General features: G+C 42.2%; 1 protein-coding gene across 1 annotated transcript in view; it reads left to right on the forward strand.

The window, feature by feature from the left end:
- Positions 1 to 25,532, forward strand: part of adgrl1a (adhesion G protein-coupled receptor L1a) — a 105,021-nt gene that overhangs the window by 31,805 nt on the left and 47,684 nt on the right. The window contains exon 2 of the mRNA XM_059347640.1: positions 13,157 to 13,341. Coding sequence (XP_059203623.1) covers positions 13,272 to 13,341 — 70 coding nt within the window. The 5' untranslated portion in view covers positions 13,157 to 13,271. The remainder of the gene's footprint in view (positions 1 to 13,156; positions 13,342 to 25,532) is intronic.

The following is a 25,532-nucleotide window of genomic DNA, read 5'->3' on the forward strand; positions in this document are numbered from 1 at the left end:
CAGAATGCAAACTGCTCTCTGCTTGTGTTTGGGTCATTTACATGCAAGTGTAAAGCTCCGACATTAAAGTGTTGCTACTGAATAGCACTCTCAAGCAAATCCAAATACCGAAAACAAACATAAGCCTCAAAAATTAATAAAAATATCATTGTTTTGAGAAAGATATCAAAGATTTTTTTACACATAAAAAGGCTGCTCTTTATCTGCTGCCTGGACTTAAACCTTAATGTTCTTACAAACAGTGAACGCACCACAGCACAATAACAATGTCTGGTTCACGTTCAATGAGCAGCCTGCAGCACACTTTTTAAACTAAATGCATTGAAAGGGATGTTAAAACTCAATATGATGTAAGGAGGAGGGAACATTTCATTTGGGTGAGCTAGATACAAAATACAATATCGGTACGTTACACTCAGACGTTCCAAATATACTCGGCTCACCTCACATTCACACCACTTCATACACTCTGTAAATTTGGTTAATATATATATATTTTTGTCAGCAACAATGACGCAAACAATGACGCTTCAGTTCAGTTTCTGATCTATCGGATCCTCCAGACTCCGACTAGCTCCACTGAAACCAAACCTTCGCCTGTATAGAGAGTGGATCCGTGGCAAGTTGAAGATGTGATGGAATAATTAGTTGATGGTTCCACTGACACAAAAGATGGATACTGTCATTGTATGGGTCTCAGTGATGAGATGAAAAGAATGTCAACCTATTTTTAAATGTCACTGTCTCTTTTTGTTCTGAATCCCTGCTCTACTTTGTGCCACAGATCTAAACTGGGTCAACATCACATGTGGCGCCCCGGTGGGCTCTTCTGTGTGTGTACATGTGTGAGTGTGTGTGTGTGTGGGTGAACATGTATGTGCATGCTTAAAGACAGGAACATGTGCGTGTTATATCAAGGAGGGGGTGCCTTGAGTAAGTCCCAATGCTAGCTAAACAGTTACAAATGAGTTTTTTCCACACGTAATTATTGTCTATCATACCCAATTAGGAGTGAGCATGCATTATCTGCAAATTGTTTAAGTCTGTGTCTTTGCTTATTATAAGAGAGAGCTGTGAATAGGCGGTAGTGTGGATTCACACAACCTCCCATGCGTTTGTCTATGCGGTGTACATCTGTAGTGTGTTTGAACATAGCGTATGCTCGGCTGTGGTATACCGTAGCGCAACAGTGAGGCGGGGGTTGCCCTGCTGGAGCTTTCAGATTAATAGACACTGATAATAACACACACAACTCACAGCGCTTCTGTCCTTAATGAAGATGGATCTAGCCGGGCCTGGCGGTGCACAGGCACTCAGGGTGGCAGCCTGCCAGTCACAGCCAAGTGACATCTGGGAACAGCTCAATGCAAAGGGCGGGAGGGAGCAAGATTCACCAGAGAGTACAATTTCATAACATTATCATGTTATATCATAATCCATTGTTGGTGGCTCATAAGATTAATGTCAGGGCCGGCAGTTATCACTCTTGTTGTGTGGACTTAATGGTCACAGTGAATTATTCATTTCCTCCTATTGATTTGCGACGCAACTCATACTGACAAAGTTGACAGCGCAGGTTTGACTGATATGGAGTGTATCTAATTTGACTGTGAGGTTGGGACGCAGGGGAAAAGAAATGGAGGAGAAAGAGTGTGAGAGAAAAAGAAAAAGAAAAAATGCCAGAAACAAGAGAAAGTTATGTCTTGGTGAAGGCAGATGTGGTGCGAACTGGACTGTGTTTTTTTTTTAATTATTATTTTATTTTATTTTATTTTATTTTATTTTATTTTATTTTATTTTATTTTATTTTATTTTATTTTATTTTATTTTATTTCTATGTATTTACATGAAAAAAATACATCTCGCATTTGTCAAATTCAAATAAATTCCTAAATTAAAGGCACAATATGTCATTTTTTCTAAGTTAAAACAATGACAAAAGTTAGCATTGTGATGTCACAAAGTAGTGTGGGATCATTGGAGGTGTTGTCTCGACACTATTGCTGTCATTTCAGGCTACTTCTCTCAGTTAGGATTCCATCAGCGTTCATTGGTCTCCTCCTTTCAAAAAAAAAAAAGAACCAGGTTAAAACCTGATTAAAGGGGGTTTCCCGTTAAAAATATATGCTTTTCTAACATTTTCTTAGCTTGTGTCTCTGATAACTTTTTCTCATAACTCTGTTTATGTGATGGACAGTGATATTATGTACACAAAAAGAACAGAATAACAGAGCAAAGCATAATAATAACATGAATATGAATACTTCCAAGATGAATAAATAAAATAAATAGCCTATGATATAAAAATCTAAATATTATAGTAGGCTACCAAATATGTATTTTCAAAAAAATGAAGAAAATTGCAGGGCAATTGGAGCTAAACTGATATTTTTCTTTTTACCAAACAGCGGAAAATTGGACTTTATTTTAAATAACGTTTATAAAAGAGCTTGTTTCTCTGATAACTTTAGAGGTCTTATGGCTAAAAGCCTTCATTGTGTTAAAATATAAAATTGAAGATTATCATAAAAATGTGTCTTAAAACTGGATAAAGATTATGACAGCTTCTGGCAGAAAACCACAATGCTAATGCAAGTTCAAAGGGGATATGATGCCATTGACAGGGGAACTAATGAAACAGTCAGTTACCAAGTTAAAATGAATTAAGATGACATATTTTGGAAGGTTTGAAAGCCGTTGAAACATTTGGGACTATTTAAGTAGCTCAAAGGAATATATAACAGATGTTTTTGTTTTCAGACAGGTCAATATGTTATCAAAAAGTTCAACAAGTTACGTATTACACCTTACAATGTATATTTTTTCCACTGGTTTGTAATTGGCTAGGAGGTGGCTGCCAAATTGGGTCAAAGGTTCCATCCCTGTAAGATATTAGATCCCATTAGAGCGGCGCTGCAGCCAGTGTTTGTGTTAGGAGACAGGTGGGTGCTGAGGTCACTTCCTCTGGCAGCTGTGGCGGGCATCACAGGGCAAGCATTGATGGGTGGTGGCATTGCCTCCTGTTGCATCAGTAATAATGAACAGTGACAAGCTCTCCGCCCGCCGCAATAAATCACAGGCCACACTGGAGACACTGAGGACCAGGCCGGGGAGCACGCTCTCTCTGCTGCGTGGTGTCATTGCTGACGAACCGACTGACTGGCTGGCTGGCTTGGGGCAGACTATCTCTATCACTCATTCACAGATGAAGCCCTGTTATCACACACAGTCAACCCCCTTCAGATACTTGTGCACTCTGATTAGCATGTACAACCGTCACTCAGGAATATTGGACTCTTACTGGCTGCTTTATATGCAGTAAGGCTTTCTTTTTTCTGAACTACTACTGTTTCGGAAACATATAGTAGTTAAAGTGTAGACTCTAGAGATGAGGAGGTGTGTGGGTTGGGGTTTGTGGAGAGCTGCAGCCGAGGGCGGATGCTGAAGCAGGAAAAAGTGGTACAGGAGTGTCTATTGAATAAAGTGAGAGGGGCTCTCTCTCTCTCTTCCCCTTCCCTTTGCCTTTACTTCTTTGACAGCCACACTAGCCCTGTTTGATATCCCTCCGCTGTGTTCTGCAGCTCTGCAGATTCCCTTGTCTCATTTGCATTCCCTTAAAGCACACTTCCATTAAAGTCTCTCCCTGTTTTTTTTTGTCTCTTTCCTCTTTCCTTCTGCTTCTTCAAATAGGTCTTTTTTTCCCTGGGTTGCTGTTTTGGAAGGAGCCTTATTCCCTGTTGACTACACAGCCTATCCCTGCTCTCCCTGAGTCAGTAATCAAACACATTGGCCCTAATACACAGGCCATTACAAGAGCTCTGATGTTCCATCTGCACACAGCCGGCACAATGGTGTCATTATATAAACAGCCCTGCTGCTGCAGCCAGCGAGATACTACCACACCAGAGCCCCGGCCTTAACTGACCTACCCCAGCAAATGGAGAAGTGTTGGGATGATCTGACCTGAATGTGCTGTGTAGTTTCTGCTGTCTTAACAACATTATCCATCCTGAATGAATGCTCTAGTGTTAACATTACAGTTCTCACTATGACCGAGACCATGTGGGCTCAGTGGGCGTCAATGCAAATGTAATAAAATCAGGTTGTTGTGGAGGAATAATATCTAATGCTATTATGTTGTCTTTGGTAGCATAGATAGCCCGACCAAAAAGGATTAGGGAGATTAGCGATAGGCCCAACTGGAAGATAACAACGAAGGGGGTTGGAGGACGGCAGTTTATACAAGCTGCTATCTTTTTTTTTTTTTTTTTGCAGTGACATTGATTTGATCTTGTTTTGGCATCTGTTAGGTGTACAGAGGTGGGGTTGTACAATTTGTCGAAAATTGTTATTTTTGAAGTCGAGAGTTTTGGGACATTAAAAGGGCATATTTCCTGTTGTTTTGAATTTCATAGATAATGGTGTCAAACTGTGCCAGCTGTTGCCCTTGATGTCACTTTAGTACAGTGATTGAAGCAAACTCTTCCTCATATCCAGAGTTATCTGATTCCAGTTTAACTGCTAATGGGGTTTTTTTGACAGGCACACTGCTGCAAGTGGAAGTGTGTCCAAATCATCACTTTGGCTAATTTGAATAATCATTGAATTAAATTCAACTGTCATACCTCAACATCCTGGAAGGCAGATTTGACAGTAAAAACACAGCCTCCCACTCAGCAAAGCCCGATCACAGATGGTGATGGTAATGATATTTCATGGTATGTCTGTTACGTTTTGAAAAGAAAAGTAGGATAATTATATTCACTTTGGCGAGTGATTAGTTTTATGGAGGTGAAGAAGTAATTAATGAATTCTATCTCATCCTCATTTATTGTTACACTTCCTTGTATTGCTCCCTCTTGCCTAACTCAAGAGAGTACAAAAGAGTATCGAGTGTGACAAAGCTTCAGCTCAGATGAGTCAGAGGGAGAATTACTTAGAGGCCCCCAGGCGAAGCATACGTTTTTGTCGTTCTCTACAGTCTCATCAAACTCTAATACTACATGGCTAGCCTTCACTGAGTCTAGTGATACTTTCCTCTGAAATAAAGTGCCTGTCACAGACCTGACTTAAACCAAATCCCAACAGCATCTGTTTAAAAAAAAAAGTGCTTGTTTGCAATTTATTCCAATTTAAGTGGATGTTGGAAGTTTATTTGAACTGAATTTTTACTTGATTACAAATATTTAATGCAGCAGTTTGCATCGCTTTCTGATTTGTAAGTGAGATGTGATTGCCATTCAGTTTTGCACGCTCGACTGTGTCGGTTGCTAGGAGGCAATCATTTCCTTCATAGCGGGAGCTTTGCTACTGAACCAACTATTTGTTGTTGAAGCATCTGAGGCATAAACATCAATCCTAATAGCATGGGAAATGCTAGTGCTTCATCTTAGGATGCAAAGACTTCTTTTTGCATGAAGCAACAGCCTGTCAGAAGTTATGACTGTCAAATCTTTAAATCAATCAATGTGTGTGTTTGTGTTTTCCTGCTCCCCGCTTTGCTCCCCATTGCCCTGCATGATTTTCACTTGTTCATACAACGTACCTCATCTTCAAATATATTGAAATGCTAATTCAGAACTGTATGCGCCCAAAGCATCTGGCAAGCTCTTAGTAGAAAAGTTACTTTTAAAGCTGCAGTGTCAGTCCATCAGCGGTGTGGATCTATAATCTTCTAAATAGAGATGCTCCATATATAATGGGACATTTCTATTATCATCTATTAGTCCGATAATTAAATTACAACTGATAATGCACAGCCAAATTGCTTTCATTGACTTACAAATGCAGTATCTACATCCTCCGATACAGTAGGTGGCAGTATGCACTTTTGAAATTGCTTTGCAATCTTCCAATAAAAACGGAGATGAAGAAGAACAAGCGTGGCATGACATGGAAGACAACACCATTGTAATTTGCAATAGATGGATTCCAAGAGGAGGGAAAACTCTCTTTAACACAAGTAGTAAGCCTATAAATGCCTTTGTTTTTGTTGAGAATTTATTGACTTGTTGGATTTGAAAACAAAAACTTTATTGGTCAAACCTGACCCCGACCCTTACCATCTGGCGTGCAGGTGGATTACAAGAGGTTAAATATATTGTCTGTACAGTTTGCAATTAAGTACATATGAAAGGATTATCACATTATCCGATTTTGTTTTATTTACGTTTTAGACCATGTCCCAAAAATTTTGGAATCAGGGTGGACTTTTTGACCATTTGAACTTTTTGTTTTTGTTTTTTACCAATAGGGATATGATATAGATTTGGTTAGGTCAGAGCTATAGAACATAAATATTTATTATTGTGCATAAAGTACAAGTTATGAACGTCTCTTAAAATACAAAAATGTGAAATGATCAGTTATGTTGTCACAATGGCGCAGGAATTTATCTGGAAACGGTATCGGCTGAAAAAAATCCATATCGTGCATCCCTACTTCTGACCACAGGCTGCCCAGTTACACACACACACACACACACACACACACATGCAATGAGTCGACTCACACTTATCATACTTGTCTCTCCCACCTTGATATCAGATTCCCCTCAGAGGGGAAAAAACAGAAGAGTCAAAGCCTGAAGCTGTAGCAGCTCTGAGAGTTGCACCAGCATTTCTAATTATGCAGCAAAAATTGTCTACGTAAACTCTTTGTTCTCCCTCTGTTTGATTGTGGCTGGGTGATGTTCCTAAATGCCTCTCTCTTCCGTAGAGAAATGATTTGCGTGATGGGGTAAACATGAATGGTTCTCGTGGTAGACACACACAGAACCCCACACCTCGTATAAAAAAGGCTTGTGACACCCTGTTCTCAATGAGCATGTCTGCTAAAGCAAACAAATCCTAATGATCATGGCGATTATCGTAATGATCCAATAGAAGTGGCTAATGAGGTTATTTGCTTTGGATGTTGAAGGCTGCAAAAGGATAAGAATGTGAACTTTCAGCTTTCAGAGCCTTCAGCATCTCGACTGAACCCTGAGGTTGCTTAATGAGGTTGGAGTTAGGATCGGCTAATAAGTCTGTATTTTGCTTTGTTTTCTCCATGTGTTCTTATCATACTTACTCAAGTTGTGTAAAGTATTATGTTGCTGGCTAAATATTTTATACATTATATACATTGCTCTCGTTTTTGTTGGTTTATACTTATATAAAAATGTTCATACTGACTCTTATATACTCGTTGTCATTTAGAGTCATGCTCATATATTTAGGTATTGATGCTTTACATTACTACATGATCCCTTACCTCGTTCTCCATTTATAATCATTGTGCTTGACCTTATTATATTAATTTTTACACTTTATTTATTGAGTTACATTATACTGAGCCGCTTATATTCTGTGAGTGATTATCTGACTTTGTAGGCTTCAAGCGGAGTGTTGCAACAGGAAATTAGTGAAGACGAAGTGTAGCTGGGGGAAGGATTTTCTGGAACATTCTCTTATCTGTCTTTAAAAAGGCCAGATAGGCTCAGATTGGAGCTTTTTTTTTTCTAATTTATTTGAGACCTTGTTGGCTGTGTTTCTTTAATTTAAATTCTTTAACCACACCACCAAGTCGACTCCATGATACTCATACCAGGAAATTCTGTTAATCCTTGCTGAAAAATATTTTTCTCTTTTTGGCATAACATGATCAGCCAACTGGGATTCCTCTTTCTCACTGCTTCCAGGTAGTTCCTCCTCCCCAAAATCCAGGTGAAAAAAGCTTGACATGAGAGACCTATAGACAGTCTTGTGTGGTCCGTTAGGAACAAGGCATATAATATCCTAGAGTGGAGTGACTAAAGAATGTGCTGTCTATAACAACAAGGCTGTTCCCAAGCGTGTCTCATGGGGAAAATTGAGCTACTATAGGAAGTCTCAACCTTTCAGGTTTGTTATGGGGAATATAGTGAGTATAGTGTAAGAGTGGCTCACACGTAAAAGGGCATCAACGCAGGTTCTGCCTGCTGGCAAGGGTTGGCTATGGTTTTCAATCCAACTTGATATAAGACCAAATACCGGACCTGACCGATATACTAGATTTACCACTTAATGCCGTAGCATAGGTCGCTGATGTTACTTTGCCAGAACGTGTGTGAATGATAAATGCCAGTTCAGGTTTAAGCTTGACCGAACTGGCAAAACAAGGAATAGGCTCAACTCGCCCTGAGAGGGGAAAAAAGGGGGCTCGGGACAAGACACTGAAAGGTCTTCTCCTGAGACGGTGTGCACTAGGGGTGCAACAGATCACTTATTATCCATGATCTGCACGGATCACCCCCCATGGTTCGGCAATCTCAAAAATTGAAACACAGTTTACTGCCGCTGTTTCCTTTAATGTAATAATTATCTACATCTTGATGCAGAGATGTAGTTAGAATACAGAGAAAGGAGATATTTGTGCTGTTTTAGTCTGGAGGAAAAAAAACGCTTGTGTGTTCATGTGAACGCTGCGTGAAGTTGCAGTCCTGGCATGATTTAAATTAAGATTAAGATAAAGGTTAAGATTAAGATTTCATTTCCACAGCGGGGAAATTTCAAGAGTTACATCAGCAAAGTGGATAGCAAAAAACAACAAATAGTAAACAGCAGTATAAACTAGAAATATAAGAGAGGTATTGGCAAGTAAAAAATAAAATAAAGTATTAACAATTTACAATATAAACAAGTAGAAATATAAAAAGTATTAACAATTAAAACAAAAAATTAAAACAATAATTACGCTTTGGCTTCCCTGTTCGCTACAACGACGATGGAAGAAGGGTTGTAGGCAAAACTGTTACAGTGTGTAGGCAATGGTGAAAAGCAACAAGTGTAAATACCATCACTTTGCCATGATGGCCAGATCTGTGCCTGGCACTTCTGTTCCTAGCGAGAGAGTGTTCTCCCAGCAGGCGACACACTGAGTCTACACTCTCCCAGAGAATGCTGAAATCCTTATCTTTCTGAAGAAGAATTTAAAATTATAATCTAAGTTCAGCTTTGCTTTCTTTAATAAAAAAAAAAAAAGTATGTACACTGGATATTTTTTATTAACTGTCCATGTTTTTATTGCACCTGTTTTTATATATATTTGATTTAAACACTGGATGGACATCTTGAGTTTGTTTGAGTTTTGTTTATTTAATTTGACCAAATAAATTGAAGCAAAGATATATTCTATTTTCTTTTTCGTTTTGCTGATCCGAACCGTGGGTTTTGTGATCTGTCTGTGTATTAGTTGGCCTGGGGGCAACATCCAGCCCATTGGCTGTCCCTGTCCGCGTGAGGTTACTTAAAATTACTCTAAAAAATAGAAATCACTACAACCACAGTGCTTTTATTTTGAAGGGGATGTACATATGTGTGTGCATGCATGTGCACCTGCACAGAAACACAAGGTGAATTACCTTGTTACCTTGTCAAAAACACCTAAAGCTTGTTGTATAAAGTTATTAAGTTGCTGGTTTACTGCATAACATACATGCTCAATATTGTTTTTATGGTTTGAATGTATGTTGTGTTTAAAAAAAATGGAAATGTGAGACGATGATTGGAGTTTTTACTATTTTTTACTGCTGTATTTGACTTACTCCACATTAACATAGTCTACCTAGTCAGAGCAGAATTTAGTTCAGAGTTTTGAACTCTGGCCCTCCACAACCTTCGCAGTATCTAATGTGGCCCCTTGGGAAAACTAATTGCCCAGATGTTGGAGCTGTGCACTTAAGTATTATGCCTTCGCTGCTTTGTTGAGACCACTGCATGTCTGTCTTGGTGTGGATACAACTGTCATTTACCATGCCTCTCGCCTTCTCTCCTTCTCTCCTGCCCGCCCTCCTCACCTTCCACCAGTGCAGTGAAATTGCTGTCCATTCTCCCATTTTGTGGGCTCCAGTCTCATAGGGATATGATGTTCTGCTCTATTAGAAGAGAAACAGTGATGATAATAATGGTGGATGTGATCAGTGCAAAAGGTCAGCCTCTGGCCTCGGGCGCGTAACATCCTCCGAGTAGGGAGAGCATGGGGGGCTAAGACACCCATCTCACACCCTCCAAAGACTCCTAACCTTCCTCCACCCAGAGGCAGACTGACTCACAGACACAGGCAGAAGAATCGCTTTCTCCTTTGACATTACTTCCTGCTTTCTTACTATTCCTTTGCTGTTCTCACTTGGCTATTTTCAGCCGTTTCTCTCCTCCCACTCTCTCTTATTTATTCTCGTTATACAGAAAGTCGTCCTTCCCTCACTTCTTCCGTTTGTTCCTTTGCTCCTTCTGTTCCTTGTTTATTAGTTTCTCAGGCTGCTTCCTCTCTTTTTTCTTCCATCGTTCTGTCATTCTTTTGTTTCTTCTCTTTTTCCGTCGTTTTGGCCAACACTACATCCTTCTTTCTCCAATTCCTTCTGTTCCCTCTTTCTACCACATTAAATTGGAGTGTTGTGTAATGCAAGCTTTCTTTTCATCACAAAATACGATCAATTTATCCACCCTGCACTTTTCTCTAGCTCGCTCCCTCAATCCCAAACCTGCCCTCCCTCCTCCTTGCTTTCTTTCTCCGGCCCTCCTCATCTTCTGAGACCACAGGAGAGCTATTGTTGAGTCAAAGGAAACAAGAGGAAAGACAGATTTTTCTTATTAAAACCACAAAAGTTGGAGGATAAAACGACGGCCTGTCACTGCACAGGAGGGGAGCATTTTTTGACCGAAAGGCCGTGAGAGAGCGGTGCCTCTACAGTACCACATCACATGCCTAGTGCTATTTGTTTACTGCTTTTCTACTCTTTCTTTGTCTCTCCTGCCCTCCCTCTGAGCGTGTCCTTTTCTCCCAGCTTCTGGTCATAGAGGGTGGTCGCAAACAAACTCAAATTAAAGCACAGACTGCACTAGTGCAGAGGTTGTGTGTGTGATTGTGTGTATGTGATAGAAATAAATGCTGGTGTAAAGAACAGCTGCTGCGGATGTGCTTTGTACTCGGTGTTCTGCCTGCGTTCTCTCTCCCTCTTCTCTGTTTTCCCTCCCCTTCTCTCTACTTCTCTTGCTCGTACTCCACGACATCCAACATACTAATCCACACAGCGACACCCTGGCAGGTCGGTGGCTGCGGGCCGGGCGTTGCCACTGGGGAGGGGGGTAAATATCAGAGAAGGTCAGAAAGAGGAGGGGCTGGAGAGGTGGAGGGGAAGCCAAATCAGTGATGATGAAGAGAGTGGGTAAAGCCACCCAGTCACTCAGGATCTGCCATCTTGGCTGCCGGGAGGAGAGAGCTTGGCCGCGCTTGCATGTTGAAGTGTGTGTTGTTGAGCAAACATATCAAAGGACTACAAAAATGCAGGGACTGCCAGTTTTATAATTACAAGGGCATAATTTATATTTTGAGGTAAGTTTAAAATCAATATTAGTTTTAGGGTTAATGTCCCCAATATTTACTTAGATTTTTTGGTCAAATATTTTCAGAGAAAGAAAAAAAGGGAAAAAAGGCTATCTGTATATTAGAAAGGGGGGGAAAGAATATAATAAGTAATCAGTCTAAAATATAGGAAACAACGTAGAAGGAAATTTTGAACATGTTTTGATCACTAAAGGACTTCATCAAGGCTTTTTTTGCAAAAGCTTGTTCCTCAGTGAGATTTTTTACATTTATTTTTTTCTCATGTTTTATGTGGACAGCCATCCTATTTACAGATTTCAATTTTCACATCCATTATTGTGCTTTATGTACTTATCTCATGTATGTCCATCAACTTTAAATTTGATCATGTTTCCCCATTTTTTCTAAGAAAAAAACAACAAAAACAATTATAATGTGTAAAATAAAATTATTATGATCAAAAAAGAATTACTGCATCCGATCTTAATTACTCATAATATAAGATGACTAGAAAAGGCAACCTGGCAACCACTTTTAAAAAGTTAGTGTTGAGCCTTGAAATAAATAAATAAACATGTACAACACAGACATAGATAGATGTGTGTATATTTTGTGCATCTTCTGTTTGCATATTGGCCTTCTGAGAGATAGAGAGCAGATAGAGTTAAAGCTCCAAAATTGTTGGACTGAAGTAGGTTAGCTGAAAATGCTCAGACTTAAGAAATAAATGGCATCATGAAAAGTCACCACAGACCACAGTATAGTAGCCAAACCTGTGTGTGTGTGTGTGTGTGTGTGTGTGCATGTGACAGTGTGCATGCATGCCTAATCTATTATATCATGCCCTCCTACAGCATAAGTTGTTAGGATCAATCAAATAAAAGGGGATAGAGGGTTGGAGAGATCAAAGGAAATCCTCTAACCCCCCTCTGCAAAAAAAAATTGCACCCACAAACACGAACACACACAGATACAGACAGATGCAGTCCAATCTGTCTGTTTCATCAGCAAGCTCAGCAGGAGGAGTATTAGCTCTAACAATACCGTCTCTGCTGTTTTCTGTCTTCAACCCCTGGAGGGGCAGAACAGTTTCTGCTGTCAAAAAATCAGAGCTAAAGTTCCAGATTATGATTTATTTCATTAGGCAAATGAGATGTGTGAGCCCTACGGCACTGCTGACTGAGTCACCACTTTTCACTGTCTCGCTTTGTGCATGCCTAAACACAAACACACACACACACACACACACACACACACACACACACACACACACACACACACACACACACACACACACTCACAGAAAACTTGTACATTTCACATGTTGAATATAGCCCCGTTAACAGCCCCAAAACATATGTAGCATGTCTGATTCAATCAAGCATTCAAACACTGTAGAGTGATGAGCTGGTAGTGGGAACAGCTGTTGCCATGCCATCCTGCACAAAATGGCCTCAGATCTCCCTGTCTGATCATTATGCCTGACCACCACAGGGGGAGCCTTCTTCTCCTCTCCTCTCCTCTCCTCTCCTCTCCTCTCCTCTCCTCTCCTCTCCTCTCCTCTCCCCTCTTCTCCTCCGCCTGCTCTAATTCCGTTTAGTATGCTGTACCCGAGCCACTCGGATTTGAGTTATTATCACATATTTCAGTGATAAATGCAGAATAAATTAGTCAACACTGTCTAATGCAAATGCCATACTGAGAGGGTTAAGAATGGAACGGGAGAATAATTCCTCGTTATGGACAAACAGTTACATATAAATGTTTATGAGTCGCATACTACTCTGACATTTCTGTCCCTCTTTTTCTGCAGGATCACCCTCAGGGAGGGTGTAAGCTGAGGAAGTGCCGCCCTACTCACCTGTGCCTGCTGACCGCCTCTACGCTTTAGCCCCACCCCTTGCCCTGCCCCCTGGTCAGCCTCCAACATGGCTCTCGCAGTCTGGATCATCTTCACCTGTGCTGTGGCTTTCAGTCACGTTGCTCCATCTGCACCAGGTGCGTAATAAATATCAACATTTTGTACTATTTTTTCATATTTCTATATTACATTATACATAACTAAACTCATGTGTGTCTGTTCAGAATTGTGTGTGCACTCTGGTCTTTTTTATATACAATATGTGTATCAAGCTTCACTGAGCCAGCTTGTAATGTAGCACATAAGCTCTTCACTGTGCTCTGTAAGTGGCCTGACCAGGTTATTGCAAATGAGGATGTAATATTTATACGTTAGCTACGTGATGAAGGTTGTAAGTATATTGACTTGCTGACCAGGCTAGAAACACTGCACTTCATTAACCAAACTGTCTCTACAGGAGATGGGGAGAGATTGCAAGCGAGGTAGAGTGTAGTATGTGTGAATGTCAATAAAATTTCTTGTCATCTCGATGTTAGTTGGAGCGTGGCAAGAATATAAGGGGGAACCCGTGCATGTAATGGTGCCATATGTGTGACCTCCTTGAATGTGCCATGTACCATGAGATACTTTATTTCGTGTTTTGTGTGTGTGTGCTAGCTGTCGTAAGCCTGGCAGCAGGTGACCTGGTTGGGCTGAAGTGGTGCTGGAGGGTGTGTGTGTGTGTCCGAGGATGTGTAGGAGGGAACGAGCAGGGTTTGCAGGCTGAGGGCCGAGGAGGGAAAGGAGGGGCTGTCGGGTGTCCTGCTAGTGGCCTGCCACACAGACAGCAGCACACCATCTGCTGCATGCTCTCAGTCAGCTCTGTGCCAACGAGCCGCTGGGTGACAGACAGCTAGGACGAGCAGGGGGAGGAGCAACCGAGTCGCCACAGGGAGGGGCTAGTGATGAATCAGGAGGAGCCGAAGAAACCGGGAGAGGAAGGGAGGTTAAAATTAAAATGTGTTTGTGTACGCTTGTGTCAGCATTGCTTTTCCCTCTGTGTAAGCTCTGATTGGCCAGGTGCAATTCTAATTTGAGTAGGTGCTGTTTTTTTTCCATCTTAATTTGGCTGCTCTTGTAATACTGGCTTTGAGTAGCGTACGCTCTGTTCCATCAGACACATTTGGCCCCTGGCGCTGTGTTGCTTTGTGTTTGTGTGTGTGGGTGTGTGCATTTGCGCGAAAAATAATCCAACTATCTGTTTGACCTGGCACTTGGGGGGTATCAATAATGCATTAATAATCAATTGACTGTTATCTGTATTCAGCCCAAAGCACAGACGCAACATTTGGTTTGATGAAATTAAGAAAAATCTTTATTCTAATGAAATCAGGCACACGGGCATGTTCATAGACACATGCTCATGCACACCCACACACGTTTTGGTGCTCATAATTTTGGCAGAAGAATTTTGGCTGAAATGTATTCTCTTTATTCCACTGTAGTGTGACCAAAGGAGCAGGAGAGAATAAGAAAAGAGAGCAAGGGAGGTAGAGTTTCAAGGAAGAGGGCCGGGTTTTGATGTGATGAGAGTGGCTGAAATCACTCTCAGGCTAATCAGAGCTCATTTGGAAACCTGCAGGATCATCACACATGGCTTCACAGTCTAATGTGTACCCCTGCTCCTCCTCGGTGTCCCGACTAATCTGCCATGTTTTAACCTCACTCTACTCCGGGCTGCAAATTCTAATATTTACCCCGAACATTCACACATTTATTCTCCTCTGGAAGCAACTCCTTAATGTGAATGTTCCTAACCAGCATGAGCTTTGTACACATACTTCTTCCCTCCTCCGTGCTACAAACCTCATTCACCTGCACTGTTATCCTATTAAATCACCATGTAATTCTCCATTTCTCTTCGAAAGGCAGTGGCTGTTTGAAAGAGGAGTAATATTTTCATCTGTGAATGCAAACTCATACTAACCTAGGCAAATATAGTCATGTTCCTGGTGATATATACAAAACCCCTCCACCCGCCTGGCCCGGCAGGCTCCCTGACAGACTGACATGCAACCCTGACAAACTAAATGTCCCGCTGATTCCACAGAATGCTTGGGAATGTACAACTGCTCATACGCAGTGTTGTTGCTCTGAAAGCCCATTAGGCTTGCTTAATGTGGCAGGCATTGCAGGCAGCTGCGCCGTACGTGATGAAGCCCTGACACAGAGCTTTCATTTAGCAAAGCACAGGCATCGGTGTGTGCATGTGTTGGTATTTATGTGCACCAGTGGTGGAAGCCAGACCATAATAAGGCTACTTGTGGGTCCTTTCAGTCTGTGATTTATACTAAGTGTGTTATTTGCAAATATGTATACATACTGAATATTTGTGCAGAAGTGCAAGAGTTTGTGTGGGTTTTTGTGCTTGCATGAGTGTGTTCACATGTCAGATTTGTGTGTGTGTGTGTGTGTGTGTGTGTGTGTGTGTGCGCCACTCGTATCAGGATAGCAGCACCAGCTGACTGGTGAAATCTGTTCTCATCTCCCCTGTATTTAAGCCTTTGCTCTCAGATCAGTCGCGTGGAAAGGCCCCTGGTCCTTTAGTGCACACGCAGACATTTTTATCTGTCTTCCCCTTCTCTCCCCAGCTTTTTTCTTCTGTGCCTTTTCCCCTGAATGGTAGTTATTATTTAAGGATAGGGGGACTAGCTGTTTTTACACATCTTCTCAACAAAGTGCTTTAGTCTCTCGACTATCCCTGGATGGTGACAATGTCTGAATGGGGACTGATCTCAGTGCAGTATTTTGCTTTCTATAATGCAGAAGTGGGTTGTTATTTTTCATGGAAGGCCACATGAACAATTCACGATGCCTTTGCAAGCCAGATGCTTTTTTATACAGAGCTGACAGTTATTCCAGGTCTAAGTGTTGCTCAACCTGAGATTTAAAATTCTGAGAAAAGATCTTAAAAAATACTTTACCTAAAAGCACATACAATATTTAAGTTTTGCACAGAAAAAGAGTTGACTTGCAGTCCTGCAATACTATAATATTAAAATGATAATTTCAAAACTGCAACCTACTCACTAATTCATAAGAATTGATTCCCTGACAGGCTTGTAGTAATAATATCTCGAGAGGAGGCAATAAAGCGGTAGTGCCGCTAACCTTGCTATGTGCGCTTGGCTTCTTGTTGTTGTATAATTTGCTGAACAGCATATTGCTTTAATATGGACTGTGTAAACTCTTAGCTCTATGCTTTTGTAGTTATTATACAGGACTGAAAAACATAGAATTCGAAGACAAAGCACTGGTTTTGTGCAGGTTATTATCTGATCAGAATCAGTTCAACACTAGAATAATTAATTACATTCAAACAAATCAATGAGGTGAACTTTAAAAGGCTCACATTCACCACACACTTCTGGTGGGTCAGAGGTGATGACTGAGAGAGATTACTTTCGTCTGAGTCTATACATTGTTTCTAAGGAAAATTCTGCATAATATACCCAGGTTGTGCTGAATTCTTTAGTTTATCATTAAATGATTATTCTGAAAGTAACCTTGAAAGTCTTTTTTTAAAAGTAGAGAACATGATGAGTACAACCTTGCAGTGCTACAGTTCCCTTGAAAATTTATCGGTTTATCTGATATTTATATCAGCGTGCATGTTGTACATGCGGCAACATGCAACATTTTTTTTGTAGAGAACTTACAACCCATATTCTAAACGAGTTGGCACACTGCAAAAGTTAAATGAAAACTGAATGCATTAATTTCAGAAATAAGAGCATGTATTTGCAAAACATATGTGTCACTTTGATAAATTCATAATATACTGTCTTTTTACAGTTTAATATAAGTCAAAATGGATTAACACATTTTATTATCATTTTAGACAACATCCCAACTTCTTTGAAATCTGGTTGTATAATGCAGGAAACAATACAATGATTTTAAAATTGTGTTAGCTATTTATTTATTCTTGATTTATTTGGTCGGCAATTGACTTATACTGAATTTACAGTACTGATGTTTATTTAGCTATTTCTTTTCTTTTCTTCAGTCTTCTCGAATTGGTGACATGTTAATAAATAGTATATATAACGTACAGCTATGGCAATTTAATTCTTTAATGTAGGTATTAGTTTAAGAAAGCAGCCTTTGAGTGCCTCTGCATCATCATTTTTCCTCATTAAAATCGGTATCAGTCTCAAAAATCCCTTATCCGTTGGGCTCCAGACTTATTAGTTGCAGAATAGTAGACTGACTGATGACTAATGGCAGACTTTAATGGTTTAGGTTCAGAACTATACAGACAACTTCCATTGTGTTGCTAATAGCTTTGTGTTTTATCGACCATCAGAACCAGCTAGTTATGTATGTGTTTATAGAGACAAGTAAATGTTCTCATTTAGACTCAAAATGACCTTTGAATATGTGTTGCCATGGTTTTTCTCTGCCATAAAGCTGAAATCCACAGGCTTCACTGACACTAATTGCTAATCTAGAGGCTTGTGAATATTGCTGCGTATCATCTGGATTTTGCAATAAAGAACTGCTGTATAGCCTCTTTTCCCTGTTTCTCTCTTTGTCTCTCGTGTGCGTTTTCAAGCTATCGTTGCCTCCCCATTTTACTAGCAACAGTCGGTGCTTCTCACATATCTCTCACTCCCAACACTCACCTCTCATTTTCATCCAATCTCTCTGCTTTCTCTCCCCTAACACCTCAGCTATTACTCCCTCTCTCTCTCTGCGTCGTGATGTCCTTCCCCCAATCTCCCCTCTTCTCACTGGCCTAGTATCTCACTCTCTCTTCCTATTCCCTCTACTGCTTCCATTTCCATCCTCTCTTCCTTTTTCCAACCTCCCCATCTTCTCTTTCACCTCCTTCCTCTTCTACCCACCCCACCCCACCTTACCCCACTTTCTATCCAGCCTGCCTCCTCGAGTATCACCCCCCTGGCTCTGTTTTCCTTCCCTTACCCTCTGCCTACTATCTGTTAACAGGGCACATCTCTGTTGTTATCATTCCCTCCTTTCCTCTTTCTTTCTGTCTTTTTCTCGTCTCTCGATTGCTACCTCCCCTGCTCCCTCCCCGGTGCTGGGGGTTGCTGTGCTCTTCAAAGCCCTTGGCTGAGAGCAGTAGATCACAGAGAGGCCTGTGTGAGTGAAAGGTTAATGGATGGCCTTTGAACATATATTGGTAGTCGGGGGCAGGCGGGAGAAGGAGGGAGAGGCTGGGGCGGAGTGGCGGTGTGTTCTTTCAAACCTCTCTTTGAAGATGACGCACACTGCTCTCATGTGTCTGCGCCTGTATACAGGGGCTGTGCCTTTTTTGTTTATTCATTCGTTCACAGTGTCAGCGTACGTGTGTTTGTGCCCATTTTGTTTGTGTGTTTGCGTTTGCTTGTAGTTGTGTGCGTGGGGGTATGTTAGTTTGTGTACATTGATTTGTGTACCGCAAACAAGCTCCTACATAAAGGATTGGGGACTGTTTTTCCTGTTTGTGCAGTCGTGTGATAGCTGCCTCTTTTCTCTCTGGGCCTAACTGCGTAACTTTGAGGCTTTGTAGCCGTGAAGGACTGTGTGCGCGTGTGTATCCGGGAGTTGCGTGCAGAAGTGCTGGTGTGTGCGTGTCAAACATGTCATGTGCTTGAGATTGTGTGCATTTGCTTCTCATGTGTTTTGCGGACTGCAGATTGATAATTACCAGCAGCAGCTTACGCCTGGCAGCCAAGGGCAGAGAGTGTAGAGAGGGGGAGAGAGAGAAACGCAGGGAGGGAGATGGATGAGTGGAGAGGCTGGTAAAACTGTGAGAGGGCACGAAGGAGGAGAACAGAGAAGAGAAGAGGGGAAAACTGGAGGTGAGGGGTCAGGACAAGAGGGAGGAAGGGAAACAGGGAGAGAACGAGGGGAGGGTGAAGAGGACGGGTGGGGAGGGTAAATGAGAGAGTTTCCGGGTGGTTGAAATTGGATGAGGGATCGAGGGATGTTGCTGGAAAAAAAAAACACAAATAGAGGAGGAAATGTACAGTATATGTTCATTGCAATGTAGGTGAAAAAGATGCTGTATGAGGATAGTAGTATCTGCATGTAGTTTAAGTCACTGGCCAATAAAAAACAAAACAATGCCCGGGTTGTTTTCAGAAAGGTTAAACATTTATTTCAATTTTGTTAATTCTATATTTAAATGGTCAGCAATTGACTATTCCAGATATAGTAGTGATGTTTTGTAAGTTATTTGTTTAAGCAAGCCACCTTCAGAGTACTTTTGCATAGTCCATGTCAGTGTTATAATCCACATTTTTTCAAAATCACTTTATCATCCACCATATTGGTAACTGGTGGGGGTGTCATGACTTAAATTCTGGATGATCAGTCAAATTGAGCTTTCAGTTTCAATTACTAAAATGAAAAGCAGGATAAACGGAATTGAAAATTTGATCATCTGGCCTTGAAAATATGAATGACGAATCAAGACTTGATAGTCTTACAATGGCAGAGCAGTCAGTGCTGATGAAAAAATGATTGAAAATCTATTAAAAAGAAAAAATATATAGTAGAGGTTTTAAAAAATCCCATGTTGGTCAGGTTCTTTTCAGTAGTTTTTAAAGCCAAATTCCTTTTTGATTCATAGATATAAAGTACAGGAGGACCCAAAACGCTGCACACTGTAGATACTTGCCTACAAACAGATCGATCAGCTCATAAGCATGCGCAGAAAACACACACACAGACACACACTCTGTCCACACGTCCAAGCCTTTGGCTAAGAGTATAAGGAGGTTAATTAAGTGTCTAATGCAGAGGCAGGGCCGGGCTTTGACACTCATCTTTCCTAACTGGTCTCTGGATGCGACTTGCAACTCTTCTAAATGCACACACACATCTTTCTGACAGCAGGCCTTGCATGGTGCTCGCTCAGTGCCCCCCTCTCTCCTTCACACTTTATTTCTCACCCTCCCTCCCTTTTCATATCACTTTCTTCTCTTCAGTCTCTCACCCACCTTCCTAACTTTCCTCTCTCTGCTTCTCTCTCAGTGCTTTATTCTCCCCACATCCCTGTGGCTGTTTCCATGCTTCACCTGCAGTTTTACTCCACCACAATGTTTATATGAATCTAGGTCTGACTCACTGTCTGGCTGGCCTGCCTCTTGTGATATGTGCTTGAAACAGAAAACAGCATAGAGTTGTGTTGGGCCCGTAGCACAGCTTCCATCCCTGGGGAGTAGGAGGATATTTTACACCGGGTGAATCTCCTACTTTTTAGGCAGGCTGATTTTTATTTTGGGCTATGCTGTTTCCCCCCGCTGAGGCGCTTTTATTGCATAATTAGGCGCCAGGGCCAGCAATGAAGTGGTTTGACAGTATGAGCACGTCCCGTCTCGCCTCCTTCCTCAAGTTTGTGTGTGTGTTGCTCTGTGTCTCAGTGGCTTTTTAACCGCCTGTCTTAATCTCTCTGCTATGCCTGCTAGTTCCCCCCACAGCAAAGTTTGTCAACACACAGTGAGAGTTCTCGAGGTTGAGGGTGGATGAGGGTTAGGGCTTGCGTGTGTCTGCTTGCAAGAATTTCGGTGCGAGTGTGCAGATCATTGCAAATGCATGGGTTGCAGGACGGTGTGTATCCCATTTCCAGCAGGGGCACGTTTAATTCTCTTATGAATGATGTAATGTTATGGGCTGTGCTGTAATTCAGTTCAGTTAGAGGACCAGGCTGCTGAGGAGAGAGACTGTCTGTGCTGAGTGGATCGGAACAATAGGAGCTCCTCTCTCCCACAAATCTGTCTGCCCCTCTCCTTTTATGTCAGTGACCTTGTGCCTCACAAAGAACGGTCGTCATGTTCATCTTCTGCCAGCATCTAGTTTGATGGTTTCTATCCTTTTCTATTGTAACCCTCTCTAATTTGTTCCGCCGTTCCAAATCCTCCCCCCCTCCCTGCTTGTTAGCTTGACTCGTCTCCATCACAGTGGATGTGTGTCATTTTAGCGCTGCTTTGTGTTCTGACCTTATAGCATGACTGGTGACTCCCCATACAGTCGCTCCTCATCTCATCTCCTTCGCCTGTACGAGACAGGCGGAGGAGTCAGAGGAGATGAGATAGCCTCCTAGCTTTGAGGCCAGTGTTACCCCCTTGCACCCATACACACACTGACTCACACACACACACACACACACACAGTCCTACAAGCTGATGACACAGCCCCCACCCCCTCCTCCCTCATGTTAGGCCTTTAGGTTTGTCTCAGGATGTCACTTTGTCACAACTCCTCAGCTTGAAGGCTGCCTGGATGTGACAGTTTTGGCCGCATCGCCTCAGCTTGTCTGCGGTGACAGGCCATGCTCCAGCGAGTCATTACGCTAACTCGCAGTGCTAAATGAGTCGCTAAGATACAGCACTAAGCTGATAAAGTACTGGAGGAATTGGTCGGGATTATTCTGTGCTAGAGAGGGATTCCCATCACTGAGACCTCTCCGTTCTGTCCAATGACTGTAAAATTACTTGTTCTTCTTCGCCAGGTTTACTAAGGAACTAACCTGAAACTCATGAGGGAGTTTTGGCCGGAGCTGAATTCGAGGGCATATGTAGATATATGCAGGATACGTTTAATATTCTTCTGCTATCTCTGGGCAAAAAGAGGATACTCACCTATTAGCCTTAATGCCACTTAAAGTTCATTTTAAGGACGGTGATATAACAAGAATCCCACCTCATCAGAGGCATGCCCAGTGTCTCAACTACTGCTTGGCGAGAATTTTCTCTGGCACTATGCTTCAGTGCTATGCTAATGAGTAGCATTAGGAGAGACTGCTGGAACAGACAGAGGGGCTAAGAGGGGCTGATCACATTTCGGCCCCCGAAAGACAGTCAGCCATCCAGCTAACAAGTCAGCCTTAGGGCCACAGAGCTCCACAAGTATAATCTCTTATTGTGACTCAATTTCAAAGTTGCTATCTCAGTCTCTGGCTACCTGCAAGGCCAAATCTTCTCACTCAATTATTCCTGAGAAAACACACCATAGAGCGTCTGTGATAACACAGTCCAAGGTCAAATTGTCAGAGACGTTGAAATCAAAGTGCTTTTATGTTTGAAAGCACACCGCTGATGATGGAGTGTTTTTCGTCGTGTTTCAATTTCTATTGATGCTGGCAACTTTTTTCAGACTTCTAAATGTACTCTTTCTGAGTTAGTCTGAATACAACAAATAACATTTTCTTTTAACTTTTCTCAAGTGCTGGTCGCACCACTGGGTTGCAGGTCATGTCTCCTCATTTCTAAATGATGATGATGGTTCTTGGCAAACATTTCTGTGTATATTTGTGTGAGCATTTATGATGACACCCATAATGGTTGAGAAAAATGTGTGTGTGCAAAGACTGGCTTAGCTTCTACAAAATTATGTTCTCGACTGAGGGTCCAAGCATCTATCCACCCTCAGGCTTTAATTACTGTGTGAGGATAATGAGTCAAATCCAATCAGTTCTCTCTCTTGCTCTTAATTTGTATGGAGCTTCTATTATGAAGCCAACCGCTTCAGCCTCTCACACCAGCTGCCCTGGAGTGACACCAGGCCCCTGTCTGTTGTGTGTGAGTGTTAGAGAGATCTCTGTCTCCTGCACACTGCCCTGTCTATGCATATCAGCTTGTGTAATTATCAAATTGGCTCATATCATTATCACTATGTGGGACAATTGGTAACCATTTCTTGTGGATGACAGATATTAACACAGTTTTATATACCACGGGAGATGAGTCATAGTCTCACAGTGAGGGATTAGATCCACCTATACATATGGCTGCTGCTGAGAAAGACACTTTGTCATCCGGCTATTATGAGTCTGACAGGCACGACTAAATGGCCACGTGTGTATGTGTGTGCGTCTGTGTGTTGGCTGAAGAGACCCTGAAAACCTTAATGGATTCCTGCAGAGTGAAGGACAATCGTAGCCCATGGCCAGTCCAAGCTTATCCTCTGCTCATCTCATCTCAGCTCAGCTCAGAGCCAGCCACGGCTCCAGCTAGGCCTCAGGCCATCTGGCAGACACACAACCACGTACACACACACTCTCTCTCACACACACACACACACACAGACATTGAATCCCTGAAGTTCAGTCCCACACTTGTTTGTGAATACGCCATTCAAAAATCTCTCGGTAAATCGGTATGTAAGGTGCATCCTGCTGTATTTACACGGTGAATTCCACCTTAAACCTGGAACTTGTCAAACAGTGTGTGCGTAGGTGTGAAGCATGTAGGTGTGAAATACGATACAATATGGCAGAAGTAGAGAGTTGCAGTAGTGCCAGAAATAGGCTAGTTATCATGGTTGCGGCCACCATTGAAGAGCACTGGCTCGATAATGGCTGTGCTCAATTATGGCTAAATATATACAATAACAGCTGGGACAGAAAATAAATACCTTGAAAAGAGTATTTTGATGCATTCATCACAGTCTGTGTTAAAATGGTCTGTGAATTGTACATCATTATGATTCAATAAATTCATTATATCTAGTTTACTCCAAAACACATCTGTCATGCTAAGAGTTAGCTCAATTTGACTAAATAAACACTTGGCATGTACTATCCAGTCGGAGAGCTACAAGCAACGTACCAGACAGAACAGTCATGGTAACAAGCTGAAATTATCTTCACAAACACAAGTTGATCAGCATAACTACCAGCAATGAGATGGCCCATTATCAATCAAAAGCAGTGCACAAATTATTCTGTACTGTCTTGTTCTCGCTCAACCAACAGCCAAGAAATTAAATTAATTGCCTCGTTTTGCTGTTTTGCCCAAGAGCTGAGCCCTTCCCCTGTAGCTTCTTGTATCATTTTAGTGGCGTGGCAGTAGATGGCCCTGAATAGCCAGAAATAGTTGCATAAAGTGTGTTTGGTATGTAAACTAGGTTTAACGTGTGGTGTGCCCCCTCTGATAGAGGCTAAGTGGACTGAGCGTGATCACTCCTGGTGGCCCCCTTCAGTTTTACACTCCTCTTGGCTCACTGTGTGCTTCTAATTGCTGGCCAGCTGTACGCTGCTGTGTACTTACACCACAGGGTAGTTAAGAGAACAAGGCCACACACTGACACTATGCATTGTAATCCCACTGTGACACCAGGACTCTGTGTGTGTGTGTATGCATCCATGCAAGTATGTGTGTGCTTGACTATGAGTGCGCACACTTGTCTGCCCAGTACGTATGTGCTAATTTGCTTGTGTGGGTTTCTGCATTTGTGTGTGGATTTGTTTGTCTGGCCTCGCCTGCTGTTTGCATCTCCGTGTGCTTTAATTAGTATGCGCTTTTGCATCTAGGCCTTTGTGATTTGGCACTGCCACTGCATGCTGGCGAGGCATAAAAGATTTGAAGTCTGTCTGTGCTAGTCATTCAGCCTTAATGGCGTTAGTTACACAACCAAACTCAAGTCCCTGCTGCATAAATGGGTGGCATTTAGAAATATGAGCAAGTCCGATGGCAGTGAATCATGTAGCGCGCCACTGCGGAGCATGTCGGGGATGACTGACATTGACATTGACCCAGATGGGCACTCCTCCTGAATGGACAGCGGCTGAAACCTAAGCAGTGCTAGCTCAGTGTCAGGAAGGGGAAAAACAGCCCTGCTCTGTGGGTTTCAGCACTAACAGAAGTGAGAGAGAGGGGCTGACTCAGTGCCCTCGTCTGCTGCTGAGCCCGTCTGGCAGGGGGATATGCTGTGCAGTGAGAGCCTTGGTTTATTAAGAACCTCTAAATTCCAGCCTGCTTAAGTGGCGCAAACACTCCTCTGTTCAGATTTGACAGTGTGCCTACAATCAGCCAAATATGTGTCATGTCCTCCCCACTGACAATGGAGAAAAGAGCACAGTCAAAGCCTTCTCTTTCTTCAGGACAGCGGACAGCTCCACGCCTACCAATCTCTGATGCAGCTCCAACACTTTGAACACTTTATTTTCCCAAAAGAAGTTTTGTCAGTTCAGGACCATGGACAGCAGCTCTCACAGTCTGGCACGAGTCTCAGCACAGAGAAACACTGGCTGTCCTTCAACGCCACAGAGACCTCCTCTGCCAGATCACTCACTCTGTCTCTCTACTTCCATTCTGTTTCTGTGCCCCTGCCTCCACCTGTGCTGTAAAGGAAGCCATTTTGTTATTTTTTGTGTGTGTGTGAGGCTGACTATAGAGGAGAAGTTGGATAGGTATGCAGTCATGGAGAGAGCTGGAGAGACAACAAGTGTCTCTCTCAGTGCCTCTTTGCAGCCCTCTTTCATGCCTCTCAGCCTGGCTCAGCGATTAACCCCGAGCACCCCGCTGTCCCTGCCGACCCTCCTCCACACAGAGCC

This window comes from Centropristis striata, chromosome 13 (genome assembly GCF_030273125.1).
Source record: "Centropristis striata isolate RG_2023a ecotype Rhode Island chromosome 13, C.striata_1.0, whole genome shotgun sequence".
In the NCBI taxonomy this organism is placed as follows: domain Eukaryota; kingdom Metazoa; phylum Chordata; class Actinopteri; order Perciformes; family Serranidae; genus Centropristis; species Centropristis striata.